This window comes from Saccopteryx leptura, chromosome 13, assembly GCF_036850995.1.
Source record: "Saccopteryx leptura isolate mSacLep1 chromosome 13, mSacLep1_pri_phased_curated, whole genome shotgun sequence".
NCBI classification, from domain to species: Eukaryota; Metazoa; Chordata; class Mammalia; order Chiroptera; family Emballonuridae; genus Saccopteryx; species Saccopteryx leptura.
Window position 1 is genome coordinate 23,175,558 of NC_089515.1, and position 16,374 is coordinate 23,191,931.

At 38.6% G+C, this 16,374-nt stretch overlaps 1 protein-coding gene across 5 annotated transcripts in view; it reads left to right on the forward strand.

Moving 5' to 3' along the window:
• Positions 1 to 388: 388 nt before the first annotated feature.
• CFAP43 (cilia and flagella associated protein 43) overlaps positions 389 to 16,374 on the forward strand; it is a 121,720-nt gene continuing 105,734 nt past the window's right edge. For 4 of the 5 annotated variants that reach the window (XM_066355479.1, XM_066355482.1, XM_066355480.1 and 1 more), the window contains exons 1-5: positions 389 to 540; positions 2,259 to 2,512; positions 8,141 to 8,237; positions 10,637 to 10,804; positions 12,698 to 12,848. In XM_066355479.1, the coding sequence (XP_066211576.1) occupies positions 476 to 540; positions 2,259 to 2,512; positions 8,141 to 8,237; positions 10,637 to 10,804; positions 12,698 to 12,848 (735 nt within the window). In that variant the 5' untranslated portion in view covers positions 389 to 475. The remainder of the gene's footprint in view (positions 541 to 2,258; positions 2,513 to 8,140; positions 8,238 to 10,636; positions 10,805 to 12,697; positions 12,849 to 16,374) is intronic. The other variant, XM_066355483.1, reaches the window with a different exon arrangement.

Here is a 16,374-nt window from a genome sequence, read left to right on the forward strand (position 1 = left end):
CCCACTCAGTTTTGCAGCCTTAGGCAAGTTCTTTTTCTTATCCTCAATTTCCTTATCTGTAAAATGGGGACGAAGGGGGATTTGAAGATTAAATGAAATAATGCCTGCATGAAGGTTGGAACGTCTGGCTCGGCCAGCACTCAATATTAACCTCTGCTATCGCTATTTACTAAGACTGATTATTTGCCACAGGCTAGATGAGGCCAACTCCACCCACTCCGAGGGACCCGCCCCTTGCTTTGTTCGACACTCGCTCATTGGCTGATACACTGCAGCACTTTCACCAATCCGCTCGGCTCTAGAGGGAGCAGGCCGAAGGGGCAAAGCCAATAGGAGCAGGGGTTACAGTATCATGGCTACGGTGCAAACAGTGGGTAGTCTAGGGGGACGGCCACGCGCTCCGGAGTAACGGTTGCAGATCCCCCCCGGGATCCAGCGTTTGCAGCCCGGGGCCCGGGTTTGAGAAACACAGCCCATGGCGCAAGGCCGGGAGCGAGAGGAGAACATCACTGGCGCCGGCAGCGCGTCCCTGTCCGTGAGGTGTGGCAGCGCCGCCCGGCGACTGACTTCGGGCTCGCGGAAACTTCCTCTGACTTACATCCCTTTCCTACGTTCTTCTTCCTCCCATTCTTTAGACCTGCTCTCCCAGAAACTTTGACCTCTTCCCTTCAAACCCCACCGCCTTCCAGCAGACTCCCTCCCTGTGGAAGCTCCTTTCCCCACCCCTTATTCCGTGACCACATCTCCACCTGTCTTTCCCTGCCCCACTCTTTTCATTTCCCCGCCCCTCGCCCCTTTACCCAGCGTCGCTCTCCTCCCCTCTTCCTCTCTGCCTCCGTTTCCTGACCCAGCCTCATGCGATTTTTTTCCTCCGGACTTTATATAGCTATTCCTCTCCACCATCCCATTCTTGTCGTCTGGTGATTTCCCCCCAAATGTAGGGCCGTCCATCTCTTCCTCCTACCTCCTAACCACTAGCTTTGATTTATGTGCATTTATAGCGGCCTTTGAAAAGCACGAAGCGCTGCACAGATAAAAGTGGTCTTTCTTTCCTAACACAGAGTGTTAACCTGCATTCTGTTCATGCAACATACTACCCCGGTCTGGCTTTCCAGTCTCTTCAGGTTACCAAGCCAGTGGCCTTCCCTAACCTTCTCCACCAACAATCTTTTAGCAGATCCTTAATATTTAAGTAAAACTAGAATCTCCCTCATCTCATATTCTCCTTATTGCTAGCATATACCCATCACGCACTCCCTACTTAAAAGTATATTTCTTTTGTATTCTAACCTTTCATTCACGTTGACTTAATTCCTTTTATTTTCTACATTTAATCTGTATTTATAGATCTAAAATATGGCTGCACATGCTTCATCTTTGTAAAGAAGAAATTTTCCTCCTCCGCTCACAACTGCAAAGCAGGCAGATCTAGTCAAAGTCGTTTTTTAAAATAAAAGCTAATTATAAAAGAAAGGCCCGTGCTAGCTCTGGAAGCACATATACCAAAAGAAGGGCCCAGGATACACCCTGTTTTATGTTAGGATCAAGCTTCTCTTTCTCTCTCTCTCTCTCTCTCTCTCTCTCTCTGTCGTTTTCACTTTTTCTTTTGCAAGTATACAAGACCCAGAAATCCTTCTGAGATTTTCTCAGATTTAATCAGAGGATTTGCTTCACTGAAAAAGTTTTCTGAAGAAGGCTCTTGAGCCCTATAGTATTTTATTTATTTATTTATTTACAGAGACAGAGAGAGAGTCAGAGAGGGATAGATAGGGACAAACAGACAGGAACAGAGAGAGAAGAGAAGCATTAAACATTAGTGTTTCATTGCAACACCTTAGTTGTTCATTGATTGCTTTCTCATATGTGCCTTGATTGTGGGGCTACAGCAGACCCAGGTTCGAGACCCCTTGCTCAAGCCAGCGATCTTGGGTCCAACCTGGTGAGCCTTGCTCAAACCAGATGAACCCGCGCTCAAGCTGGCGACCTCGGGGTCTCGAACCTGGGTCCTCCACATCCCAGTCCGACGCTCTATCACTGCACCACTACCTGGTCAGGCTACATTTAAACTTCTATGGTAACTGGACTCAAACTGGCCTCACAGCCAACATAAATGTTCTTTTATCTTAAAGACTATTTGGGGCAGAAAAGAGGTGAAAATAGAATAGCTATGTTTTGAAGATTTTGATGACCTTTTGCTTGCTTATAAAAACAGTATTTGGAGTATATTATATTGATGGTGATCTATCTTTTCCCTAAAGATGGGTGCAAGGATTCCCTAAGCAGACTGTTCATTTCATCAACAACAACACCATTTGCTACTCTAGTGGCAATTTCATAGTTTTTATTAATATTGAAACCAAGAAAGAAACTGTACTCCAGTGTATGAATGGAATTGTGGGCGTCATGGCAACTAACACTCCCTGTGAAGTTGTGGCTTTTTCTGATCGGAAGCTAAAACCTCTCATCTACATATATAGCTTTCCTGGATTGACCAGAAAGGCCAAATTGAAAGGTATCCTGCAAGATCTTTCCTCTGCCATAAACTAAAGGATTTTGTTATACGATGTAACCAAACCTAGTTCTTATAACTCAGGGATAGTCAACCTTTGTATACCTACCGCCCACTTTTGTATCTCTGTTAGTAGTAAAATTTTCTAACTGCCCACTGGTTCCACAGTAATGGTGATTTATAAAGTAGGGAAGTAACTTTACTTTATAAAATTTATAAAGCAGAGTTACAGCAAGTTAAAGCATATAATAATAACTATTTACCAAGTACTTTATGTTGGATTTTCGCTAGGTTTGGCAGAATAAATCTTTATAAAACAACTTACTTTAGTTAAATCTATCTTTTTACTTATACTTTGGTTGCTCCGCTACCACCCACCATGAAAGCTGGAACGCCCACTAGTGGGCAGTAGGGACCAGGTTGACTACCACTGGGCTAGAGCCTTGCTACACTTGATATGGAGAACAGACTGACAGCTGTCAGAGGGGATGGGTGTCAGGGTGTTGGTTAAAAAGGTGAAGGGATCAAGCAAAAAAAAAAACTGCTCATAGACACAGACAACAGTATGGGGGTTACCAGAGGCAAAGGGTTAGGGAAGGTAGAAGAGGAAAAATGGGGGATAAATTGTGATGGAAGGAAATTTGACTTGGGGTGGTGAATCCACTATCCAATATACAGATGATGTATTATAGAATTGTACACCTGAAACTTAAAAAAATTTATTAACCAATGTCACCTCAATAAATTCAATAAAATTTTAAAAAATCCTTTCAGGAAAGAAAGAAACCCCCAATTTTTTCTCTCTAATAGTTTATTAAAAATCCAAGTGAATTGATGCTATAAACTTCTAAAGATAAGTCTCTGAGCTTCAATTTCCTTTTCTGTGAAATGAGGATAATGGAAGTATCCACTGTTAAGGTTGTGGTGATAATAAAGGAAATTATGTATATATATTATATATGTTATATAATGCGTCATTATATATGACATGTGCCAATCAATGTCATCTCCATTTAAATTATTATTGACTCATTCTTAGATACAGCTGACCATACCAAGCTGCTGCCCATCTGCTGGAGCCCATCTAATAGTCCCTCATTTAATACATCATGGACAGCCTGACCAGGAGGTGGCGCAGTGGATAGAGCATCGGACTGGGATGCGGAAGGACCCAGGTTCGAGACCCCGAGGTCACCAGCTTGAGTGCGGGCTCATCTGGTTTGAGCAAGGCTCACCAGCTTGGACCCAAGGTCGCTGGCTCCAGCAAGGGGTTGCTTGGTCTGCTGAAGGCCCGCGGTCAAGGCACATGTGAGAAAGCTATTAATGAACAACTACGGTGTTGCAGTGCGCAATGAAAAACTGATGTTTGATGCTTCTCATCTCTCTTCGTTCCTGTCTGTCTGTCCCTGTCTATCCCTCTCTCTGACTCACTCTCTGTCTCTGTAAAAAATAAATAAATAAAAAAAATAAAAAAAAATACATCGTGGACAGAAATTGCAGGAGAGCTTAAGGCTGATTTGAGTTCTTTTTGGTCAAATAAATATTTGGATCAGGCCAGTGAACTTTACTATAATTTAACATCTTATTTCTGGGGAAATTTGTATTCTCACAGTTTAAAACCATAACTCATTTATACATTAGGAACTGTCTCTGTGGACTGTAACTACCCTTCATCTTTGAAGTTTTCTTAGCAGAGTTATTTGGCTATAGCCATATCCAAGCAATTCGAAGTTAATTCAAACCAATGGCCAACATTCATACTGAATAATGAAACTCCCAAGCATTCACAATAAAATTAGAAATAAGTCATCAAAGATACCCGTTGTTACCATTATTATTTAATGTCAGTCTGGAAGTTCTAGCCAATGCAACTAAATATGAAACTAAGAAAAAGTATAGCTATGGGAAAGCAGATGATGAGTAATGCAATAGTCAACTAGGACCAATAAAAGAGTACTCAATAAGATGCTGACTTCAAAATAAATATTCACGCAGTTAGAAGATTTAAATGCTTTAAAATAATCCAAAGAAATATGATTGACCTCAGTGAAGAAAACTATAAAAATCTCTGATTTAAAATTATTGAAATACACAGAGACTTTCCTGAATGGGAAGCCTGGTATTTGTATTTCTGATATTCTTCATAGAAAGTAATTCATAGTTTGTCATATGTTTTAGAGAGGCAGGAGTACTTAATTGAAATGATTCCAAAGTTCATCAGGAAGAACAAAAAGTATAGAATGGAAATAATTTGAGAGAGAGGGATGGTAAGGCACAATGTTTTTAACCCTTCTAACGTGCTACAGAAATTAAGGGTGTGATATTGGTGCATAGATCTCCAGATCAGTGAAAGAGCTGAAGTCGGGACAGATTTTAGAATATAGAAATCTAAGTATTGCCCTGGCCGGTTGGCTCAGTGGTAGAGCGTCGGCCTGGCGTGCAGAAGTCTCGGGTTCGATTCCCAGCCAGGGCACACAGGAGAGGCACCCATCTGCTTCTCCACCCCTCCCCCTCTCCTTCCTCTCTGTCTCTCTTCCCCTCCCGCAGCCCAGGCTCCATTGGAGCAAAAGATGGCCCGGGCACTGGGGATGGCTCCTTGGCCTCTGCCCCAGGCGCTAGAGTGGCTCTGGTCGACAGAGCAACGCCCGGATGGGCAGAGCATCGCCCCCTGGTGGGCGTGCCGGGTGGATATTGGTCGGGAGCATGCGGGAGTCTGTCTGATTGCTTCCCCATTTCCAGCTTCAGAAAAATACAAAAAAAACAAAAAAAACAAAAAAAGAAAAGAAAAGAAATCTAAGTATATGATGATGGACACTCCCATATACACAAAAAATAGATGGTATAGATTAACCAACAATGGTGTTAAGGAACTATTTGAACAGAAGTATCAAGTTATATTCATCTTATACTACTGTACATCAACACATATAACAAATGAAAATAAGAGATTGATATAAACAAAGCAGAGAAAACATGGTAAAAAGTAGAAGAAAATATGGTAAGAGAAAATACAGGATTGAAAAGTAGAAGAAAATATGGTAGAAAATTGAAATGATTTCAGGATGAGAAAGAACTTTTTATTTATTTTTTACAGAGACAGTCAGAGAGAGGGATAGATAGGGAAAGACAGACAGGAAGGGAGAGAAATGAGAAGCATCAATCATCAGTTTTTCGTTACGACACCTTAGTTGTTCATTGATTGCTTTCTCGTATATGCCTTGACTGTGGGGCTACAGCAGACCGAGTAACACCTTGCTTGAGCCAGCGACCTTGAGTCCAAGCTGATGAGCTTTGCTCAAACCAGATGAGCCCGCGCTCAAGCTGGCGATCTCGGGGTCTCAAACCTGGGTCCTTCGCATCCCAGTCCGATGCTCTGTCCACTGCGCCACCGCCTGGTCAGGCAGGGAGAACTTTTTACACAAAGGAAAAAAATTAGAAAGATTGGCCTATTTGATTACATATAAATTTAAAACTTAGGGACATAAGAAATACCATAGAAACTCAAAAAGCAAATAAACAGGTTAATATTTGGAACAAATATGATCAAATGGTTTTCAGGATAATAGGAAACAATAAGAAAAAAGACATATTACATTAGAACATGGAAGAGGAATTTGCCCACACCACAAACTACAAATGATCAAAAGCATCAAAAAATGTTTTATCTCAATATTCATTTTAAAAAGTGTCATTTAGATCTTGATGAGATTTTTCTGCTTACCAAGGGCACAAATTTTTTAAACCTGATAACTGCTAGGCAAAGTGCAGTGAAATTAGTAGCACTCATTTTTTGCTGAAGGTAGGAGTGTAGATTTTTTTTTTTTTTTTTTACAGAGACAGAGAGAGGGATAGATAGGGACAGACAGACAGGAACAGAGAGAGGTGAGAAGCATCAATTACCAGTTTTTTGTTGCGACACCTTAGTTGTTCATTGATTGCTTTCTCATATGTGCCCTGACCGCGGGCCTTCAGCAGACTGAGTAACCCCTTGCTCCAGCCAGCGACCTTGGGTCCAAGCTGGTGAACTTTGCTCAAACCAGATGTGCCTGCGCTCAAGCTGGCGACCTCGGGGTCTTGAACCTGGGTCCTCCACATCCCAGTCCGACACTCTATCCACTGCATCACTGCCTGGTCAGGTGGGAGTATAAATTGATACACTCTTTCTGGGAAGTAAATATTTATCTGATTCAGTTAGACCTACTTCAAGAACTATAATTCGCTATTAAGGAAATAATCGGAAATATGGTCAACGATGTGTATGCAAAGGTGTTAAAAGCATTGTCATTGCACAAGACTGGAAACAAACTGTATCTCCAATAGCATGAATATGGTTAAATAAGTTAAAACATCCCATAAAGGGATATTATGTAAACATTAAAATTCACATTTTCCAAGAATTATTAATTATAAAATGCTTAATGTAAGGTAAATAACAAACCAATAGGAGTAACGTTATGTATGATCTAAGTTTCACTTAAAAAATGAATTTTTATGTATAATATTTAACCCATGATTATTATAGCTATAAAAAGCAATGTTCTATTTAAAGAAAAAAATATGTGTTTTTTACATGTAAACACAAGAAAATACCAAATTTGGTGGTAGGATTACAAAGGATATATTTTTCTTTTCATGCATATTTATATTTTCTTCAAAAGCCATGCTTATTTTAAAATTTAAAGCAAATATAAAAATGTAAAATTAATAATTTCCAGTTATAGGTGGAAATGTCTGTTTAGCGAGACTAGAAAATTATTAAGGCCTCTAATGCCACAGAAAAATTTTGTTCATTTTTGCATTGAATGTTTAAAAAATACAAGCTCTTCTTTGTTGATCAGACTATGGTAAATAAATTCAATAAATGACAAAGTTTAGCATTATATTACAGTCAGTTAAAATGAGAAGGGTTAGAAAGCAGGAAACAGCCAATAAAAATACACAGAATGGAGACGAATGTGAAGAAGACAGGCCTGGGAAAGGGCAAAGCTTGCAGCTGTGAAACCGCGCTGAGAACAGCAGGTAAAGCAGGAAAACCAGAGCCTCATATATATGCAGAACCAGGCACTGCCTTGTCATCCTTATGACGCTCATTTTAACATATTGTTGCTAAGACTTAAAATCATGTTTCATTTCTTCCACTACAAGTAGAAATGAGAACAGTACTTTTTATAGTTGTTCCAAGAACTGGACAATATTAAGCTAAGGGCCAGATATGGCCCAAGGTATGGAGATAATAGAAGTAAGCTAGAAGTATTACACCTCCCCAAGGTATTTAAAGTTGTTTGAATAACTTTTCTAATTATAATGTTTCATATTTTATGAACTATTTTATGGTTCTTGGGTCATTTCAAATCTCACTGGTACACATGGTACAGTGTGCACAGTTGTGCATTGAAGTCTAAAGACAGTGAACTAATCATCTTAATTCACTTAAATATCTTTCAAAAATAGATCTTATCTTTACTCTTAATCTTGGGTTCAATATGTTAGAAATCAGCTAGGAGATCTCTTATTACAATAGTTAAATGTTTTTGAATTACATGAAATGTCTTAGAATAGGAAATTAAATTCTATACTATAGTTGATCTCAGGATCAAGGATTAAGGCCTTGTAATGGATTTTATATTTTAGGCGATGTTCTTCTGGACTATACTTTACTTTCGTTCAGTTATTGTGGCACCTACCTGGCTAGTTACTCCTCTCTGCCAGAATTTGAATTGGCTCTCTGGTAAGTTCCAGCATCCTGCAGAATTCCTTTTATTTGGGTTACATTTGACCTGTTTAAGGAATTTACAGAATTCCTTTACATTAATTTACTTTTGCTTCTGGATTTTATTAAAGGACATATATATGAAAAATCTGAAACAAGGAAAAATGGAAGAAGTAAAAGTCCTAGTCATAACGTTTAATGTAACTATGTTTAGGCATAAAATTTGGTAAGGCAAAGCTATATGAGAGCTAAGTTAATGATCATATTCCTCTTTTTATTAATGTGTTATAATATTTCCTTTTTCAGGTAAAGAATACATTTATGACTACATAAACTTTTTTCTTAAACAGTGCCTATGAGTTGTTTGCATATTTTCCACTAATGTTGAAATTAAGATAGTCTCTATATTAGAGCTCAGTTTGAAGTAATTGTTTTCAGAGACATGAGGACAATTATATGTTCAGAGAGAGACATATCTGCCATCTGTACAGGAAATACCTGTGGATAAGATGTACCTGTTTCTTTGTTTTGTTTTGTTTTTTGCTGGGTTGTTCCATGTGGCCAGCTTCAAAGTGGCACTCACTCTTCTGTCCTGAATATAAACTCCTTCAGGGGAGTCTTATTAAGGGAAAGTGCAGATTGTTCCAGGAACGACTAAGGATGCTCCTTATATATTAGTATTTCTTATACAAAAATGTAATAATCTAGGTTCGGTGAGCCACATTTAGTTTATGCAGAGTTTTTGTAGAAAGCTTTATTGAGGTATAATTTACATATAACAAACTGTTTATATGTGTGTGTGTATATATATATATATATACACACACATACACATACACACACACACACAATTTGGTAAGTTTTTTTTGTTTTGTTTTTTTGTATTTTTCTGAAGCTGGAAACAGGGAGAGACAGTCAGACAGACTCCCGCATGCGCCCGAACGGAATCCACCTGGCACGCCCACCAGGGGGCGACGCTCTGCCCACCAGGGGGGCGATGCTCTGCCCCTCCGGGGCGTCGCTCTGTTGCAACCAGAGCCACTCTAGCGCCTGGGGCAAAGGCCAAGGAGCCATCCCCAGCGCCCGGGCCATCTTTGCTCCAATGGAGCCTCTGCTGTGGGAGAGGAAGAGAGAGACAGAGAGGAAGGAGAGAGGGAGGGGTGGAGAAGCAGATGGGTGCTTCTCCTGTGTGCCCTGGCCGGGAATCGAACCCAGGACTTCTGCACGCCAGGCTGACGCTCTACCACTGAGCCAACCGGCCAGGGCCACTTTGGTAAGTTTTGACTTGTGAATAAACTCATGAAACCATCACCATAATCAAGATAATAAATATATCCATCACCCCCAAAAGTTTCCCTGTGCCTCTCAGATCCTTCCTTATTGACCCTTGCCACACGCGCTCTTACTCCATTGCTGCCCTGCCCCCGTCCCCTGTCCACCACTGATATGCTTTCTGTCACTCTAGATTAACTTGTGTTTTCTAGTATTTTATATACAAAAAGCCATACATTATATACTTTATTTTGTCTGGCATTTTCCATGCAACATAATTATTTGAATTACTCATTTTGAGACTCCTCCACGCTATGTGTATCAATAGTTCATTTCTCTTTATTCTGTGGTACGGGTATAACAGTTTGTTTATACTAGTGACGGATGGATTCGTTGCTAGGCCTACCATTAACCAAGTTTTACAAACTTAGCTGCTTAAACAGCAGAAATGTATTGTTTCGTGGTTCTGGAGGCTGGAGGCTGAGATCAGGGTGTCAGCAGCGTTGTTCCCTCCTTGGCTTGTGAATAACTCTTTTCATGTTCACATGTTCTCCTTGTATGTGCATCTGTCTCCAAATGTCCCCTTTTATAAGTGTACTTACTCAGAGTTGAGTAGGGCCACACTAAATGATCTCATTTAACTTATTAAAGATCCTATTTCCATATAAGGTCATACTCTGAAAACCTGAAGGTTAGGACACCAACATCTGAATTTTAGGGGACACAGTTCAACTCATAGCAAAAGTTAAAGAATGAGTAGGGAACAGCTTTGTGAGGAGAGAAGGAAGAGGATTCCAAGCAGAGGAATGGCATGTGCAAAGGTCTTGAGGTCAGAGCAAAATATGGCAGGTTTGAGGGTTTAATTAAGATATTAAGAGACCATAATAATGAAAACAACTTATTTGCCATAAGAGGCAAACCTGGAGGGACAGTCTGAGGGCAGCTCGTGAGCAGCCTTATAATAAGTGACTATAGTTTGTCATCCAAATCGGGACACTTTTCAGGGTGATGTCATAGATTATATAAATTGTATAATAAATTAAGCCTCCATTTATGTAAATTGTTTCCAAATACTTTGATAAATGTTCTGAAGATATGATATTCAAATGGATTATTTTTTTTACCAAATGCAATTGTTCTCTAAGGAACTGGGAATCAGGTGTCATTTTGTGCAAGAAGTCACAACCTGGTGTGGATGTGAGCCAGATGACTTTTAACCCCATGAACTGGCACCAGCTGTGCTTGTCAAGTCCAAGTTCAGTGACTGTGTGGACCATCGAAAGAAGTAACCAGAAGCATTACCTCAAAGCAAAGTGAGACACTTCATTACAGGGCAATGTAGTGGTGGCCTTTGTTTGCATTCATGTAATGTGATTGGATCAATTTGGTGAATTAAATGGCTTTATACTTATATGTTAACTTATAATATTGTTCTTCAGATATAATGACCTTGAGTGGTTGTTTGCATTTCAAAAAGATTCTCTATGACTTGATTTCCCAATGAGTTTCTTTTAAATACCAAGTCCTCCTACAACATGGTTTAATTTTCTAAAATTATTTTTATTATTATTAAATTTAATGCAGTGACATTGATAAATCAGAGTACATATATTGAGAGAAAACATCTCCAGATTATTTTGACATTTGATTATGCTGTATAACCCTCACCCAAAGTCCAATTGTCTTCCATCACCTTCTATTTGGTTTTCTAAAATTTTATTTGCTCTTACTATTTAAAAACATACCTATTATATAAAAGGGATGGTTATGACTTTTTGCTCCTATTACTTTGATGCCCAACTGAAATCTCAAAAATCAGGAACCTTTAGATATATAAATTTTATGTATAGGTTATAACTTCAACATTTTCTATAAACAAAAGGGTAGTTGCATATAGTGGATCATGGGAGTTGCCTATTTAAATAAAACTGGGTCAAAGAGAAATTCTGTGACCACTGTCCTGGTGATAGTTGATGATAATGGTGTCTTTATTGAAAAGAGTTCAAAGACTCAAGATGCCCCTGAGGTGACCATACTCTCTCAAGTCAAAGAGTTAGGAGATGTTGGCTATGTACATCCTTGAAATTGCAATTTTTGAAAACTACCTTCCTAGGAGAAATGTAAATCTAGTAAATAAAGTTTTCTAAATGGATATCCCTAAGAGAGGCAGTTCTTTCTGCTCAGTACTGTTTATGTTGCAATTTCATTTTTACAAGAACCCACTGAATAGCCAAATCTGTCTCCAGGCAGAGATGACAACACTATACCTTTTCATAAAGTGTGTGATATCTCTAGCAGATCCTTGCCAGGGTAGGCAAGTAATTTATCACACTCTCCTCTCTTTTTGCTTCCCTTGAATATTCTCTTCTAGTTCTGAAAGCTAAGTTATGCTTTTTCTACAAACAAATAACAAATAAAGTGGGAGACAAAATGAATGGATTTTCTGGTTCAGAAAGCAAGCGGGATTTAAAAACACATTTGAGTAATAGGTACTATTTTTATGTGAACATATTACAAAATTGTTTGTTATTCATAAAACATAACCAAGGAATATTTAATTTAATGCATAAAGCTGTGAATTCTCCAAATCACCTTGATAGCCACATTATAAGTTAAAAGTAGACATATGGTAAATTTGAAAATGAATTCTTGACACCAGAGGTCACAAAGGTAGCTGGTAGAATCTATTATATGTTTATTTTGACCAACAATGTTTTTTATTTGATTGGATGCCAACATCTAAAATTTGAGAGATTTCTCACAAGTATCCAGATTATGATATTCTCTTGAAATTTTAGAACTGGAATTCTCACATGTCAGCAGACCCTCTTAGCTGCAATTGAGTGGCACCTGATACCTTTATGAGGGAAATCAATTTGCCATTTGCCACAGTCACCAGCTTGCCACTCATAACCTGCTTGGCCCCATCAACATTCAAATTTACAATCTTCCTTTAGATGTGAATTTTGGAAATCTTTGAAAATCCCCATGTATTTAATTTATACCTGTGAATTACTTATCCTTTATGATGCATATATATATAATATACATATTATATATATTTAAATATCTTTTGCTTTTATCTGTTTTATTTTGTTTTTTTATGTTATAACACCTCCCCACCTTGCTTACCACCAATAAACAGCAGTTATTTTAATGACTAGTTTCTTTTAATGTGATTAATCTGATGTTCTTTTTTTCTATAGGTCAGTAAAACTACCAATGGAAGATGGGTCAGTTTTTAATGAAAGAGACGTAATTTTCCCTGACTCGTTGCCCAAGGATCTTATCTATGGACCTGTCCTCCCACTGACAGCCATTGCTGGGCTAGTAGGTGAAGAGGCTGATACTTTCAGGGTAACTACCTGGCATGTTCTTCCTGTTTGCCTTCACATAATCATCCCGTGAGATGTATAAGATAGAGAGAATCATCCTGGTTTTCAATGCAGATTAGCTTGATGACCATGGCAGATGAAGACTTTGGAGTCACAAGTTTGGGTGACTGGAGGAAAATGGCACTGCTACCAAAACAGGGCACTCAGATGGGCTTTTAGTCTTGGACATACCGAATTTGGGGTGCTGGGAACACAGCCAGGTGGAGATGCCTGGTGGAAGTTGGCAAAGTAATTTACTGTAAGGAGGAAGTCAGGGCTGCAGACTCACGATGTCAGAGTCATTCCCACAGAGGCTAGTGGAAGCCCTGAGGGAGGGGTGCGAGGAAAAGGAGAGAAGGAGTCTCGGGTCTCGGGTAAGAGGGCCAGAGAGGAAACTGCCAAGAGTTGGGAGGAGGAAGTCAGAATAGGAGCAAGTCCAGGAAAGTGCAAGACTGTGGAAAACTGTGGAAGAGAGTTTCAAAAGGGAGTTTGTCCGCAGTTGCACACTCATTCATTCATTCATTCATTTATTCATTTATTCAACAAATTTATCAAGCTCCTCCCATGTAGCAGGGACTGCTTTAGGCAATGGGGTCACATGGTGACCAACCAGGCATAATAATCCATGCCTCATGGAGTTTACAGTCTATCAGGAGACAGCAACAATACCAAATCTAAAGAGATGCTTTAAATTATTGCAAAATGTGATAATTTTTTAACAGGATAAATGGGGGATGGAAGTGAGGACAAAATTAACATATGCTGGCCAAGGAAGATCTTTGGAGAGATGGCTCTTAAGCTGAGACTTAAAGGCCTATGAGGTGTTACTCATGCTACAAGCAAGGTAAAGAGTGTTTAGGAACAGGGAATTGCTGTACATGTAGAAAGGTCCTAGGGGAAGAAAAGAATTCAGTGTGTGAGAAGAGCTGAGAAAAGACCCATAGAGCTGGAGCATACAGGCAATGGTCAAGCGGGAGGCAGGGAGCAGAGAAGCACATGCAGGGCCTTTGAGATGAATGTAAGGATACTGATTTTAAGTCTCCCCAGCCTGCTAATGCCTGCGTTAAAGCTCCAGGCCAAGGATAAAAGAGACAAAAGCTCCCAAATGTTTTGACCACTGCAGAGAATTAAGCTATAGATGTTGAAACTAATTCAGTGTAGTAGTATATTTCTAAAAAAATCTCTGGGAAGCAAGAGAAAAAGTTATACATATACTTTTTGTGTTTCTTCTAAAGAATGACAAGTATTCACTTTTTTAAATTACAGAAAAATACTAATTTAATAGCACAGATTTGAGCCTCAGAAATGCAACCACACTTGGCCACAGTGGGGCAGCAAAGTAAACACAAATAGATCCACTATCAGGGTTTACAATTTCAACAAAATGTTTCTATTTTTAGTATTTGATACCTAGGACTCCAAATATTCAACTAGCTCAATTTTTTTTTTTAGGAGCCCTCTCTTTCACATTTTGCACCAACATGATAAATCCTACATAAAACATTTAAAATTCAGGCAGTTGTCCTTGTCATTTGAAAAATGTGATGGGAATGGGAGCGTCAGCCAAGTGTATGGACATCCTGGGTTGGATCCCCGGTCAAGGCACACAGGAGAATCGACCATCTGCTTTTACCCCCTTCCCTCTCCCCCTTCTCTCCCTCTTCTCCTCCCACAGTCAGTGGCTTGATTGGTTTGAGCATGGCCAGTGTTGCTGAGGATAGCTCAGTTATCAAGCACATCAGCCTCAGATGCTAAAAATAGCTCAGTACTCGAGCATTGGCCTGAGATGGGTTTGCTGGGTGGATCCCAGTCCGGGCACATGTGGGAGTCTGTCTCACTATCCCTCTTCCTCTCACTTAAAAAAAAAAAATTAAATGTGGAGTTACCATTTTACAAAATGCTCATAAATAAGCAGACATCTGTATTTCCTAGGACTTTTGTACTCGGTGCATTTTAACCTTTTTCTGAAAACAAATTTAATGTTAAAGTTTGACAGCTCTAAGTCATACAGGGAATAGTAATACAGCCATATACTTTTCACTTAAATAAGAAATTAACTTTCCCTGTATTTAATTCTTTATTTTATAGATAAAGAAGGGGAGAAAAATGGCTAAAAACATTCATTAACATCTATACAATGAGTGAAAACATAAAATAGATCTCAAATGTCTTGATTCTATTCCTTTCTTTGAATGACATTTCTTGTGACCTGAGTACCAATGGCAAAAAAATCAGTAATGTCTTGATCTATATAAGAGTCTTAGAAATTGACAAGCTGTATACTTTTACAAAATTACAAACATTAAATATTCCCATTATATCTCTTATAGCTAACATTAGAAAGGCACAATGTAGGCCCTTAAATAGGCCCATGTCATATTACACAACTTATTTAGGGCATTAGAAATGTATCCAGCAGTAGCATGGGGGAAATCAAAGGCAGATGTTATCTGGCCAGAAATTGGATCCAAAATAATTAATTTAATCTCAAGTGTCCAATTTCCTTCTTTCATCTATTTTTTTTTAAAAAAAGGCGAAGTTGCTAAATAGGAATCTCTTTTATAAACTCAAGTGTTCCAAAACATATTCAGGTGCTTGCTTACATTTTCTAAAGCAACAGTAAGTTGGGCTCAAATTTTTCATGTTTGGTCAAAATGTTTGATTCATGATTCCAGAGGACTAATCAAGGAGGTAATATTATCAACAAATCTTTTTAAATACTATCGGCCTCTTTTCTTTCACAATTCTCGCAATTTTCAGAATTAAAGATGATTGTTTCTACTCGTGTAATCCACATGATACCACATTTATTTTTAAATGATGAAAGGGAAGAACAGGAAGACAAGCCCAGGTTTATCTTAAAGTAAGAAAAGCCACATATAATACTAGTTTAACATACCAAAGCCAGAAAATTCCAAGTTTTAATTTTCACCTTCTGTTGGATATGCACAGATTCTCTGGTGTTGTGAGAACTAGATAACGTGTGTTTTGGGGATTTAAAGTCCATTACAATACTAGGAAGAGTCTTTCTGTGATTTATAGCCAAGGTTATATGTCATCAAGACAAACCAAAAAACTTTTAAACAATGGTGATTACATAATGGTGTTCAGTGAGTAATTCTTTTCTATGAGTCAAATCTTAGACACCACAAAAATGTCATTAATTAGTAGCAATTTAATCCATTTGAGTGGATTTGTCCCTTTATTTAGCCAACTGGATAGCCAGATTGATATTCAAGTTTTATTTTCTAACAATCCAAGGGTATGAGAGAATGACATAGACCAATTACATAATCATAGTCAATCTGTCCTTTTAAAATTTATCATTATGATTGTTCTTATATATGATTTCTGCCTTAGTCATGTTTCAAGGTCCATCCTAAATGATAATTCTCTTTCTGTGCACTTCTTTTTTTTTAAATTTATTTATTAAATTTAATGCAGTTACATTGATAAATCAGGGCACATATATTGAGAGAAAACATCTCTAGATTATTTTAACATTTGAT